Source organism: Rhinatrema bivittatum, chromosome 10 (assembly GCF_901001135.1).
Source record: "Rhinatrema bivittatum chromosome 10, aRhiBiv1.1, whole genome shotgun sequence".
Classification (NCBI taxonomy): domain Eukaryota; kingdom Metazoa; phylum Chordata; class Amphibia; order Gymnophiona; family Rhinatrematidae; genus Rhinatrema; species Rhinatrema bivittatum.
The window spans coordinates 47,693,863-47,708,692 of record NC_042624.1 but is presented as its reverse complement, the minus strand read 5'-3'; the positions used below and the strand labels follow the sequence as shown (position 1 = coordinate 47,708,692).

Sequence of the window (14,830 nt, the reverse complement as noted above, 5' to 3'; positions counted from 1 at the left end):
GACTGAGGAATAGTTATCGTAGACACAGCAGATGCAACTATGAAGAGATTAGTGAAATGGAAAGCTGGCAGAATTGATCATGCTGCTGCTGCTAATCATCGCAAAGCTAATCCATCTGTCAGGGAAATGCAAACCAACTTCAGTTATGAGACAGAGAAGAAAGAATTAGGGGAAATCTTTTTTGTACAAATTTTCACTTGCACATTTTTTTACTCTGGAATTTATTCCCTCCCAGTGCCAGTGGTAGCTGGAAATTAAATCCTTGGTCAAAAGATGTGCTGCTTCAAAACCGTGCAACCAAACTGACTTGCAGTCTTTTACTACTCCTTTTACCATTTTCCCAGTCTTTAAATCTTTTTTTAATGTGCAAATAAAGACTTTTTGGATGGAAAGAATTATGTGCCGTAAAACTGCAACTGAAATGTATTAGAATACATGCACCATTAAAAATGAGTGAATCTTAAATTATAGAACAGGAAGGGTTACTTTTAAACCATGACATCTGGCATTGCTACAGTTATGTATTCTGTGTACATATGGGCTAGCATATGAGATCTGACTTCAGGAATTGCTTGGAGATTTTGTTGGCTGTATCAGCGGCAGAGTATGAGGGATTTCAGTCAGTCTCCTTTTGCTCCGTTTCTTTGTAATAGTTTTCAGATTTAAGCATTTCCAAAGGGCACATAGTGGATGAAATCCTTTTAAAAATAGAATTTAAATGTCTCCTAACATATCAGTAGGCTACAGCGTGAATGTACTTAAAAAGACAAACTATATTCTTGGGCAAACTTGGTCTCCTTTTTTTGCTAAGGAAGTGTGCCAGTAGGTAAATGGTACTGGAAAGAGTTCTGCTTACTCAGGAAACTGGTAGAAAACAGGAAGTGTGGCTTTATCGAGCTGCACAAAGATATCATTGAAGATTTTGCCTGGGGAGAGAATTCTGCATTTTTGGATCCAGCATCCTACTGTGTATTGCTGACACTTGTAATTTAGATCCAGACTTAATTAACTGATCTTCAGTACATAAGTGGTATAAATAAAATTCAAAAGCTCCTGACCGAGTAGTAAGGTATAGTGAAATGAAACGCTGGAAACTGACTCTTTTTTTGAAAGATACTGTACCTTTATAATTGAGAAAGATTTTACATATTTTGAAAAGCAAGCTATTTTGGTGTTATTTCTATATATCAAGGAATTATTTACAAAGCAACAATTATTTTTACCTTCTCAAATTAAAAGGTACAAATAGCATGAGTTTTCCTCTCTGGCTCAAGCAGTCCACGTTCAGAAAATTTACTATAACAGTAACCAAATAATAAAAATACCATATCCCCTGTATTTAATAATGTATGTCTTACCATAGTGAAGCAGGCAATTGAACAAATCATTTCATTACAATGGGATGGGAGTCTATGCACTAAAGTGAGTTAACACCTACATTAGCATTTGATGAACATCAAATGCTAATGCAAATGTTGACATAAGTTTTAACGCACAGTGACACTTGCTTTTGATGCACTGATTAATACAAATGCATGCACCAGGGTCTGACTGTGTGTATTGTTTGGTCTAATAATAATAAAAAGATTTAAATATATACAAATGCGTAAGCCTGCCTTAGTCCATGTTAACATTAACACAGACAAATCAGCTTACTGTTGAAAATATGGAAATATGTTGCACATCCTGCATAAGTAGCTCATTAGTTACTTCACACAATTTGCACTAACCCACTGGGTTAGCTAATGCACTTGCTGATATGGCTGTCCCCCCATTTACACTATAGTATCCAAGAAGCAGGAGCTCCAAGACCCTGATTCAGCCACTCCCCGCACCCTGAAAGCAGAAGAAGCAGATCTAGGTCTCTGATGTTCCTCTGCCCCTGCCTGCAGAAGAAAAGGCTCCAAAGTTCTGATGTCCTCCCTAGCACCTCCCTTCCTCCCCCTTACCCCGGCCAAATACCTTCATCCAAAGTTCATAAAATGAAGATGGGGGTCAGAAGATAGCATGATTTCCTCCTTCCCACTGGTTCCAATTGATCGTATACATGTGCATGAAGGACAAATTAGCATGTAAAGTCAGCTTCAAATTAGTACATAGACCCATTAATTTACTTAAATATTTGCAATATGATTTAGCCAAGGAAAGTCTTGCCTCAACAATGTTTTTTGAAGGCATGAATAAACGTGTGGATGAAGGTGAGCCCACTGAAAAAGTTTTTAGAAAGTGTTTGACAAAGTAGTTCATGAGACTCTTGAGGAAATTAAAAAGTCATGTGAGGCAATTGTGGATTGAGAACTGGTTTAAAGCTAGAAAACAAGGAGTAGGGCTAAATGGTCAATTTTCTCAATGGAGCAAGGAGAGTCCCAGGGATCTGTACTGGGGCCACTGCTTTTTAACATATTTATAAATGACCTAGAGATGGGAACAGTGAGTTAGGTTTTCAAATTTTATGATACAAAATAATTCAGAGTTGTTAAATCACAAGAAGATATTTCAAGGCTGGGAGACTAGGCATCTAAATGGCAAATGACATTTAATGTGGACGAGTGCAAAGTGATGCATGTGGGGAAGAGCACCCCAAATTATAGCTAAACAATGCAAGGTTCCACATTGGGAGTCACCACCCAGGAAAGCAATCTAGATGCTGTAGTGGATAATTTGTTGAAATCCTCTGCTAAATGTGCAGCAATGGCCAAGAAAGCAAATAGAATACTAGGAATTATTAGGAAAGGAATGGCTACTAATATTACATAGTAAGTGCATTACATGTCTGCTATTCTTTAAACTTTTTGAAAGAGTAAATAACTGATTGATGTTTACCATTCTAGTCCACTCAGTATTTTATAGACCTATCATATCTCCCCTTAGTTGTCTCTTCTCCAAGCTGAAGAGCCCTAACCTCTTTAACCTTTCCTCATGAGGGAAACGTTCTATCCCCTTTATCATTTTGGTCGCACTTCTTTGTAGGGATGTGAATCGTGTCCTCGATCGTCTTAACGATCGATTTCGGCTGGGAGGGGGAGGGAATCGTATTGTTGCCGTTTGGGGGGGTAAAATATCGTGAAAAATCGTTAAAAATCGTGAAAAATCGAAAAATCGAAAAATCGAAAAACCGGCACATTAAAACCCCCTAAAACCCACCCCCGACCCTTTAAATTAAATCCCCCACCCAAATAACTTAAATAACCTGCGGGTCCAGCGGCGGTCCGGAACGGCAGCGGTCCGGAACGGGCTCCTGCTCTGAATCTTGTCGTCTTCAGCCGGCGCCATTTTCCAAAATGGCGCCGAAAAATGGCGGCGGCCATAGACGAAAAAGATTGGACGGCAGGAGGTCCTTCCGGACCCCCGCTGGACTTTTGGCAAGTCTCGTGGGGGTCAGGAGGCCCCCCACAAGCTGGCCAAAAGTTCCGGGAGGTCCAGCGGGGGTCAGGGAGCGATTTCCCGCCGCGAATCGTTTTCGTACGGAAAATGGCGCCGGCAGGAGATCGACTGCAGGAGGTCGTTCAGCGAGGCGCCGGAACCCTCGCTGAACGACCTCCTGCAGTCGATCTCCTGCCGGCGCCATTTTCCGTACGAAAACGATTCGCGGCGGGAAATCGCTCCCTGACCCCCGCTGGACCTCCAGGAACTTTTGGCCAGCTTGTGGGGGGCCTCCTGACCCCCACGAGACTTGCCAAAAGTCCAGCGGGGGTCCGGAAGGACCTCCTGCCATCCAATCTTTTTCGTCTATGGCCGCCGCCATTTTTCGGCGCCATTTTGGAAAATGGCGCCGGCTGAAGACGACAAGATTCAGAGCAGGAGCCCGTTCCGGACCGCTGCCGTTCCGGACCGCCGCTGGACCCGCAGGTTATTTAAGTTATTTGGTGGGGGATTTAATTTAAAGGGTCGGGGGTGGGTTTTAGGGGGTTTTAGTGTGCCGGCTCACGATTCTAACGATTTATAACGATAAATCGTTAGAATCTGTATTGTATTGTGTTCCATAACGGTTTAAGACGATATTAAAATTATCGGACGATAATTTTAATCGTCCTAAAACGATTCACATCCCTACTTCTTTGTACCTTTTCTAAATCTACGATATCATTTTTGAGATATAGCAACCAGAACTGCACACAATACTCAAGATGCAGTCTCATCATGGAGTGATACAGAGGCATTATGATATTCCTGCACGAGAGGCTTCTAAGTAAACTAAAAAGTCATGGGATAGGAAGCGATGTCCTTCTGTGGATTGCAAGTTGGTTAAAAGACAGGAAACAGAGAATAGGATTAAATAGTCAGTTTTCACAGTGGAAAAAGGTAAACAGTGGAGTGCCTTAGGGATCTGTACTTGGACAGGTGCTACTCAATTTTTTTTTTTGTTTTTTACCTTACTGCTCCTTTGGAGCAGAAGTAACTTCATGCACTGGTCTGCTGCCGATGCGTACTTCCCTGGGACAGAGCCTAATGGCCTCTGTCTCGGTCGGCCCCCACCCTGCCCCTCCCCACCCAGACACTGCCTCTGGCCCACCCCTTTTCATTGGCCCAGCACTTCTGTGCATACTGGGGATTACGCGCATGGCTGGGCCGTTTCTAAAATGCGCTCAGTGTGCATGGTCCGGTCACACGCATAACCCTTGCATTTTACGCGCACAACACTTTGAAAATTCAGGCATTAGTCAGATAACTCCAATTTTTAGAATTATCTGGCTGTGGTAACTGCATAAATTTAGAACAGCTGAAGAGGAGTTCTAAAGTTAGCTGGATACATTTTTCCTGCTAACTGTAAGATAGCAGGGTATATCAATGGCATGCCTACGCTGCTGAATATCCTAGCTAACTTTTCCCAGATGGCCAGAAGCTGAATATGGATATTATCATTTCTGTGTGAAGGATGGCCTTACCTCCCCTCGCTAACCTGTGGGGGACCAGGCTAGATCCCTGGTCCACATTAAATCCCATAGATGGCGAGAGCTCTGTGGGCAGGACCCAGCTGGGATCAGCATGCCCGGTACAGGTCTCCAGGAGAAGGCAGCTCCTGCATACGTTGCTGACCTAACCAAAGCTATAAGTAAACTGCTGGAGGGAAGCAGTCTGTGCAAAGGGGAAGGTAGCTCCTAATTACATTGCTGTCTTAACTGAAGCTGTGACTACTACTGTTGAAGGTAGGCACTCTACTGTGATTGTATGTTGAGAAGTGTAAATAAAGCTTTAGCCTGTAAAGAAGAGGCTGGGGTTAGCGGTTTCTGCCTCCAAGCCTAAGAAGGTTGCTTGGTCATCCCACATTCTGGTTAAGAGTTCAGACTGAGGAGAAATTACAGTATTTATGGTTCCTTAACCACAACCTTACCCAGTATGGGCCTTTTTACATATTAAAGTAAAACCATTTGAAATAGATTTTTATGGCTCAATTTCCAAAGCAACTTATGCAGATAAAATCCAGTTTTATGTGCATAAGTGGTGCTTTGAAAATCAATGAAAATGCACCTGTGAAACCCCAATTTCCATAAACATTTATCTGCACTAGCAAAAGGCATTGTGGAGGTGGGGGTGGGGAATCGAGGCAGGGAAAGCGTTTCCACACTTACTTTTGATTTTTAAACATATGCCGAAAAATGTCCGTGCAGAAAGGGTCATCTGCTGAAGATCAGGTGTAATTTCCTGGCTGTGTGTGTGTACCAGGACAACCCATGAATTCACAAAGCACATTTATGTGCATAAATCTGTTTGGAAATTCAAGCTAAAGTCTGAGCATACAAAGTACGGGCAGACTTTAACCTTGTGTGGGCTGTTATAAAATTACCCTCCCCCTAAACTGTTTCCAGCATTATTGTTTTCTTTCTTTTTTTTTTTTTTTTAAATGCAATCTTGAGGGTAAATGGCACTAGATCAGAGATGAACCTTTGGGATCCAGTTACAAATTGCTGGTCTGCAAAACTGAGCCATTTAAATGAGGAGCAGACTTATAAGTGTCTAAATATAGAGTTTAAAGTTTAAGCAGCAGTTTCTGATTGTTCTTTCCATTCAAAGTATTCATATTTGTCTTTTGTGGAACAAATAAAATTGTTTGACTTGCTTTACTAATTGGTTTCTTTACTGAGCTGTTCCTTCTTATATTTTCTCTTGGCAATAGCCACAAATTCTGAGCAATCACTTAGTAGCAAAGACTCAATATCTGAAAAGGTGACTTCTCTACGAGATTGTGCTTTTTGAGGTTTTTGCATTGTACTGGCATGCCACCAGCTGAATTTTGAAAATATAGAACTCTAAATGGACACATTTAACCACTGAAACTGCGTTCATGCTAATACAAGTTTTAGCACATGCTAAAACTGCTGGCATGGCTTAGTAAATTAAATGTTCACATTAGCACAATCTAAAAAGCATTCCTCATGCTAGCAGGTAGATGAATTCATTAGCAATCAAAATCATGATGATGAGCCCATTATCCTGTTGACGCAGCTTGCAAGAGACGCATTAAAGCTGGCCATGAGCGATTATTAGCTACCACTCTTAAACTGTAGTTAACTCTCTTGAGCCAAGCACATCCTACTCTAATGTGCATACTGATGATCAGCCCCACCTGTCCCCAACCTCTCCCCTGTCCCTATGAAAAGCTAAAATGTGCCTGAAGCTTTGAGGTCGCATTCTCCTCACTGTGGCACAGCTACTTCCTTGTACTAAATAACCCTCCAAAACAAGCCTCCCCCACCCTGTAGACTTGCCCCTACTCAGTTTTGCCCACCCTGAAGTTAAAATGTGTAAGTTCTCTCCTGGTTCCAAACCCTATCACCACCCCAAATTCCAAAAATGACTCTCCACCCCTCGCTAACAGATCCCACTAAGAGCCCTTCCCACCATAACTTCCCTGTACTGAAATAATCCTCTGTGTTTTAATTGGAGCAGGTATGATTCTCAATTACTCCTGCATTGCTAGTGATGACATTCAAAATAGTACCAATTACTCATATGTTCCCCTTTGCTCAGCACAAATAGAACAAAAGGGAGCCTTAAGTTTGCTGGCCAGCAGTCCAGGAATAACTGGGGATCAGTCCTGCCCCAGTTAAGACCCAGAGGCTCTTTTGGTTATGGGGAGTTATGGGGAAGAGTTTCAGGAAGGAGGAGGCTTGGGTGAGGGTCTTTTTAAAAATTTGGGGTGGGGTGGGGTTTTAAACTGACAATGGGGCTTATTCATTTTAACTTTTGGGGGATTCTGGGTTGGGGATGGCCTGCAGGGGAAGGGCTCTTGTTGGTAGGATATTTGGCATGGGAGCAGTATGGGAACTAGCCCCTTCTGCAGTGTTAGCTAAACTGCTGAATCTGCATACCACAGTTTAGTGAAAACTAATCCATTTTAAAAACCAGGTATTAATACCTAGGTGTTAATGCAGGTTATTAACTAGTCCCTCTAGAATGGGAAGGGCTCTTTAAAAAAAAACATAAGACCACGGGGTATCATTTGCAAACTGACTTTAAACAGCAGCGGTTATTGGTATAGGCCAAGTCCTGTGCTGTGTGGTAGGATTCTTTGACTTATGATGTGATTTCTGTATAATCAAGGTGCTATCATTGCATGGCTAAAATTAATTGCCAGCAAGTCAGGTTATTAATTTTTAGAATGTTATTCCTACAAATTTGGGTAAGCAACATGCAGTATTAAAGTAAATACTGGATGGAATAACATATACACAATCATTTCTGTTTCATTTTACTGTGTTACAATGCAGTTTGGGAGATCTCTACATTTGAAATTAGACATTAGAAGAAGTGAAGTCTCATAAGTTTAATTTCTTTCTTTGGTCCTTCAAAAAATATCTCAATCTACAAAACCTTCAGTTTTCTCTAAGACCAATATGAGTTCTAGAGCTCTGCACTAATTGGACTGTGGAAGAGATTGAAATTGACTCAAGTGAATTTTCGTTCTTACAAGAGACCCTCTCATAGAGTATTTCCTCTATCAAATACATTGGAAGGAAACATAATTTAAATACATATTCACCATGTTATGCAATTTCTGAATTTAGATTTCTTTCAATAGAATTTCCCCATTCTTTGGCATACTATGTTCTTTTAAAAACAATCTTTCTGTTTCTTTGCTAGGTGGCATCGGATAGCTATCAGTGTGGAAAAGAAAACTGTTGCTATGATTGTAGACTGCATGAAGAAAACCACAAAACCACTTAGGAGAAGTGACAAAGCAATTATTGACACAAATGGCATCTCGGTCTTTGGAACCAGAATTCTGGATGAGGAAGTTTTTGAGGTAACAATTCATTATTTTTAGTTAATACAATGATTGGCAGAAGTTACTCATGTTGCTCCAAAAACTCAAAAGGTCAAAATTTTCCCATAGTGACCTTGGTGTTCTACAGTTCAGATTCTAGTTAATCTTTATTTGGAAGATTTTTACATCTAAAAGTTATATAAAGTCATTCAAAAACCAGAGTTCAGTTTTATTATTACTTTGCAAGACATGAAAATTTGTTTGAAAGAACTGGTTGGCTTCCTAAATTTCAAATTAAGTTTTCCAGGTCTATGGGACTTAATAATACTCAGTGTTATCAGTAGACCATGGGGTTGGTCCTTTATTTTAATTAGATGGGGTTTTTTTTGGGTTTTTTTTTTAGCAGAAATAAGTCTTGTCACATGAATCTAACAAATTTGTTTGACTGGGTCACCAAAGAGTTAGATCAGGGAAGAGTGCTAGATGTAATATAAATATACTTGGATTTCAGTAAGGACCTTGACAAGGTTCCACTTAGGCAATTTGTAAGCAAACTGAGCATAGTAGGTATCTGCCCTAAAATGACTGATTACACAGGAGTCATCAAAGGGTAGTGGCAAACAGAATCCACTTTAAAGAAAAGGGGATTACCAGTTAGAGTTCACATTTTTATAAGAGATATTGTGGAAAGGCTATTAGGGAAGGTTCTTGTTTTTGTAGATGCTAACAAAATCTGCAACAGTGTTAACAATCTGGAAGGGTTGGATAACATGAGGAGAGATCTAGTGAAGGAATGGTCAAGAGTCTGGAAGCTAAGCTTTAATGCTAAAATATTCAGTTATGTATTTGGGTTTCAAAAACTAGAGACGGTAACTTTTAAAAAGGTGCACGGGCACACATGTGCATACATTTGTTGGCATGTGGCCATTTTATAACATGCGTGTGTATAAGAGCACACATTATAAAATAGACTGACCGTGTGCACATGTGTACACAATTTGAAGTGGACACGCGCCTATGCGCAAATGCCATTTCTATCACATAACTGGGGGGATATTAATATACTTGTGCGCCAACGCATTTGCCAGCATTCCCAGTTCCTATTTTGCCCAGGTAAGGGATAGGACTTCCAAATCCCCCTATCTTCAGGGCCGGTGCGTGCTTTTCGGCTGCCCTGAGTGAACAATTATTGTGCTGCCCCCCCATCCCCCCACCACATTTCATTCATTCTCTGTCTCGGGCCTGCCAAAAAAAGCCCAGCTCCTTCCAGCAGCCTAAACTTTAAAAACTGTCATGCCCTACCCTAAACTGTCATGCCCTCCCCTAGAACCCATTGCTGGAGCAAGAGTATTAGGTGTCCTAATCAAATCTTATAATCTTGAACCCCCGCCTCCTGCTCTCTCCATGTACACGGTTAAAAATTATGCATTTATAGAAAGATTCTGCATGAAAAAGAATATTCAAAGGACAGTCTTCTGAGGTAAAAGAAATATCAAAAGTATTTGCATGCACTTCTTTGGTGACAACCAGAAAATCCTACAAAAAAGACACTTGGAACCATATGGCATTAGGGCTATTGTAATGAGTGTTAGGTGTGGGTTTGACCCTCAGAAAGTCATGAGTAAATTACAACTACAATATAATAAACCTCTCACACGAAAACAGTATTAACTGTTTTCGTGTGGGAGGTTTAGTGTATATAGTGCTACTGTTCCTCCTTCACCAGGACCTAGTGTAGGGTTGTTACTTAAAAAAGTAACAACCCTACACTAGGCCCTAAAACACCAATACACCTTCTTTCTTCTATAGAAGAAACCGATCTGCTGTAGATTCCTATGTGCTAGCAGAATACCCCCTCCTCAATCACACATGCAGAACACAGGCGGACCCTCACCAAATACAGGAAAAAGAAACCATAAAATAGAAGTAGAAATATGCAGCCAAAACCTGAACAATTCAGACTCTATGCAGTGCAATAATGGAAAAACAGAAATTACCAATCCTCAGACAGTAAATATTAAAATTAAGAAACATAATAAATACATAATAGTATAAACATACTAATAAAATGAATATTTAAAAACAGCTGGTGGAAGATTGAATAATTAAAAACTCATAAACAATTAGTTTTAAATTTCTCAAACACCAATAAAATATTTTAAAACAGCAGACACATCAAACAGCATCCAAAAATTTAAACTAATAAGTATAAAATAAGTCACACTCTCGATACCTGGAAACTTTTGATTTCTAGTCACTGTGAGATTGACTTGGATTAGTGTGACAGAGATGCACAAAATTTCTCCCCTCTCTCTTTCATAAATATATAATCTATAAAAACACATACACTACTTATGATCTCTCTCTCATACATGCACATTTTCCTTCTTACATACACATGCTCACATGCACATGATTCCTCTCTCTCACACACATTCGCATTCATTCACATGTTCACAGATGCTCCTTCCTACATATACATGTTCATACAATCACACACATGATCCCTCTTATATACACAAAAACACACACACAAGATTCCTGTCTTTCTCACATATACATGCTCAGACACACACACACATGCTCACAAACACATACATGCTTGAAAGAACTTACTACTATTTAGACCTCTTATTCCATCATCCCTAGAGCTTGTATCTGTCTCAGTGCTCCCTCTCTCTTTCTCTCTCTCTCTCTGTCACACACACACACATGCTCCCTCTTTCACACACATGCCTCCTCTCACATGCACATGCTCAGACACCCACACACACTCTGCTTATGCTCACCCACACACACACATGCAAACACACATATATATACATGCTCAGAAACACACAAGCTTAGACACACATATACATACACCAAGGCCACTCCCAGCAGCCCTGGCCTTCCCTTTCTTCCGTGGGGCAGGTTCAGAGCTGCCTAATGGCCTGTTTATTCCTTCTGGCCACCTAGCATGTAGTCCTGCAGCTCTGCAACTCTTCGCCGCATGGCAGGTTGGGAACCGCCGTGTGGCCATATGGCTCCTCTTCCTCACCATGCAGTGCTTCTGCTCCTCCTTCACTAGGCAGCCCTCCGCCGCCACCTCATCTTCATTGCGTGGTATGTTGGAAGCTGCCACGTGGTCCTGCAACTCCCTCCTCTTCACCGCCGTGTCTCCTCCTCTTCTTTGCAGTGCAGCGGCACCGGCAGTTCACTCAACTCGGTTGCGGCTCTGAAGCCGCTGCCGCCACCTCCAGGCCATCGCCCTGTGCAAGTGCACGGTTTGCACAGTTGGTTGTACCAACCCTGCCTAGCTTCATAGCCTCCCTTCACACCTGTTAGTCCTGACTCTTAAAACCCCACTGATCTATCTAATTTGCATTATTTTATTACTTACACGTCCTCCGTAGCAGAAGTGAAGTTACACATCACGGGACCTTGGCGTGCACCTGTGCGCGTGAGTGCCTGCATGTAAAATTGAAGTCAAAGTCCAACAATGCCCATGCCCCGCCCCTTTTTCAGAACTTTTCATTTGTGTGCGTAGCGGGAGGTACGAGCATATGCAGGCGCCTTTCAAAATCTACTAGGCGTGTACCGGCCTGATATATTCGTGTATCTCCCAGTTTTGATGCATGCTGGGCTTTTAAAATTCACCTTTAAGGGACTAGTATTTATGTACAAAGAATGAAGTTCTGTATACAAAGCAAGAGCAGGATCTGGGGATGATTGCATCTGATCTCAAGGTCGCTATCAGGTGGATAAGGGATGAGGCAACAGAAAAAGCCATAAGGATGTTTGGGTGCAGAACAAGAAGAACAGCCAGCAAGAAAAAAAGATGTGATATTACCTTTTGTATAAGTCTCTGGTGAGTTATTATTTTGAGTTCTCTGCACAATTACGGAGACCACACATTCAAAATAATATAAACCGAATGGCAATGGTGCAGAGGGCTGCTACTAAAATGATCACCTTAAAGCATATGGGGACAGATGTAAAAATCTAAACATGTATACTCTGGAAGGAACGGGGAGATTAGGAATGTGCAGCTTCAAATTTTCTGTTCAGTTTGTTTTTTATTATCAGGGTTTTATTTTTTTTGTTTTCAATTTTTTAATATTTTTTGGTTCAGTTTGTCAAACTTAAAAACCATTAAAATAAAAAAATTTCCCTCCCATCCATCCTGTCACAATTTAATCCAGGGCCCAGGCTTTTCTGGCCGAGCCCCTCTGATCCCAATCCTGGCCCAGAAAAGAAATTGAGCCCAGACTCAGCTTGTGCCTCTCTGGATCCCTTCTACCCTTCCCCTTCAAATTTGCCAGGGCTGGGAATCTTCCACTCTGGCCCTCACTTGCCCCCTTCCTGGGTCCTTCTCAAATTCTATTGGGCAGGAGCAAAGCCCACTTGTGCCTGCCCCGGCCTGGAATTTTAAAAATCGTGCTGTCTGCATGGTGTGATATATAGGACAAAATAGCATCAGCCGCGCTGGAGAAAGCACCAAATTACATCACTTTAGTGCCCTCCTCCATGTGGATGGTACCAATTTAAAAGTTCTGGACCCAGAATGGGAATAAGCGGGCTTCGCTCTTGCCATTTAGGATTTGAGAAGGACCAAGAAAAGTATAAGTGGGGGTTAGGGTGAGACCTCCCCAGTCCCAGCAAATTTGAACAGAGTGAAGGAGGGGCCTGGAGTCAGGAGTAGGTAATTTGTTGTACATCTGCTGCCTTCCTTGTATGGGGTAGCTGTTTCTCAGGCTCCCTCTGACATTGAACCCTTGTTCCTCATTACCCATGGTCACCAAGGAAGGCACAAAAAGTATCATTTAAAATTGATAGGACAGACATCCAAATACATCATCACCTTCACAGGGATGTTTGATTGACCTGAGGTTATCTATTCTTGGGGCAAGATTGTGGAATGAGCTGCCAGAGGATTTGCACTCTTTTCAAGATTTGAAAGGCTTTCTTAAAATGCCAAAGGCATTTTTATTTAGATAAGCCTTCCCTGTTAGAGAATATGTTTTGTTAATTTGATCTTATTAATTTGTTCTGTGCTTTGTGTGTTTTATGATTCTTTAATGTTGTATATGGAATCTGCCTAGCTTAATTTTTATTATTATATGCAAACTATAAATATTTTAAATAAACAGAGTCACCAAAGTAGTTGGGTAAGCCCTGATTGGTTTTGGTTTGATAAATGCATATATTCCAGGAGGTCATCACTCATTGGCATGTATTAGCTCTAGAATTATCAAAGTTATCCAAGTAACAGATGGGACAATCAAAAAATTGTAACTGATTTAATGAGCCATTCACATTTTCACAGTACCATCCATGCATAGCTTAATCTCTGAGACAAATATATGCTACTAGCGGAGAATCCAAGATGGTGTCATAGCTGATACACCATGGTGCAGCTTCTTGCTTTGATTTACCTGTTTTTTACATGTGAGAAATATCCCTCATGCTGGTTGGAAGAGGAAGGCTAAGGTGAGGACTTTCTCTGCAGCCCCTTCAGAATACTTCTTATCGCCCAATGGACACCCACATTGTTTGGGAGATTGCAGTATCAGGAGTGGAGACATTAGGAACTGAGCAAGAAAGAGTCATGCTCACCTCTTCCCCAGACTCGGCAACATCTTTTCCCCCAATTGACAGAACTCTTCCTGTGAACCCTGCAGCAACCCAAGATCTGACCCTGTGCCTAGAGTAGTCACAATCTGATGATGCTGGCGTGTCTATGCTCCAGGCAGAGATCGCGGAGCCATGTGATGTGGCTGCACCCAGTCAGGAGATATATGGTGGTTCTGAGGACTCTTCTGCTTTGAGAAGTCAGCATGATTGGTTTACCTCTGCCTGGTTTACCTCTGACTAGCTACTCTGTGTGTGATGCTGTCAAGGAAGTGGACCCTTGTGGCTGAGGTGTGGTTGATGCCACCTAGTGAGCAAACTTACTAGGCCCATGTTGGCAGATGGCAGTGAAGCCCGTAGGTGGGACTGACTGGAACTTCACCTATACCAGCTGCCTCCCCTGCAGGTTGAGTCCTTGAGTCCTGGTGGCCAGCAGGACTTAGGTGGGTCACTAAGGCTAAGTTAAATGAGAGTCCTATCTGAGCAAGGGTCAGGGCAGACAGCAGACAGTGGAAGGTCAGGGGCCAGACCAGAATCAGGGTCAGGACAGACAAGACAGAGAAGGCCAACAGGATAAGCAAAGAAGGGAAACAAGCAGGGCCAGGAGCATGGGCAAACAGGTAAGGAACAGAGCAGCAAGAAGGATGGGCAACACGAGGAATCAAAGCAGGAACACAGAACAAAGTACAAGGCAAGAACAACATGCATTGGATCACAAGGGCACCAGGAGACCTGTTGCTGAGGCACTGGCTGGTTGCAAGAGACTTCCTTATATACTTCTGGAGGATGTAACATAATCAGCCAGCACCATAGGAAGTCCCAACTAGGGGACCTATAAAGGCAGTCCAGAGTTGAAGTTCTATCCTGGGTCCTTGGAACAGTATGCTGCTAGAATTGCTTCAGATCAAAGGTGAGGGGCTTAACGCTCTTTTTCTGTGGGTTGACTTCCCTTTGAGTGCTTTCTTTGGTAAAGCTAGCTTGATTTGGTAAAGCTAGCTTGATTTACATTAC

The 14,830-nt window shown here is 41.9% G+C and overlaps 1 protein-coding gene across 1 annotated transcript in view; it reads left to right on the top strand.

Annotated features, from left to right (window-relative positions):
* COL11A1 (collagen type XI alpha 1 chain) overlaps nt 1-14,830 on the top strand; it is a 623,839-nt gene that overhangs the window by 106,004 nt on the left and 503,005 nt on the right. The window contains 1 exon segment of the mRNA XM_029618381.1: nt 8,083-8,245. Coding sequence (XP_029474241.1) covers nt 8,083-8,245 — 163 coding nt within the window.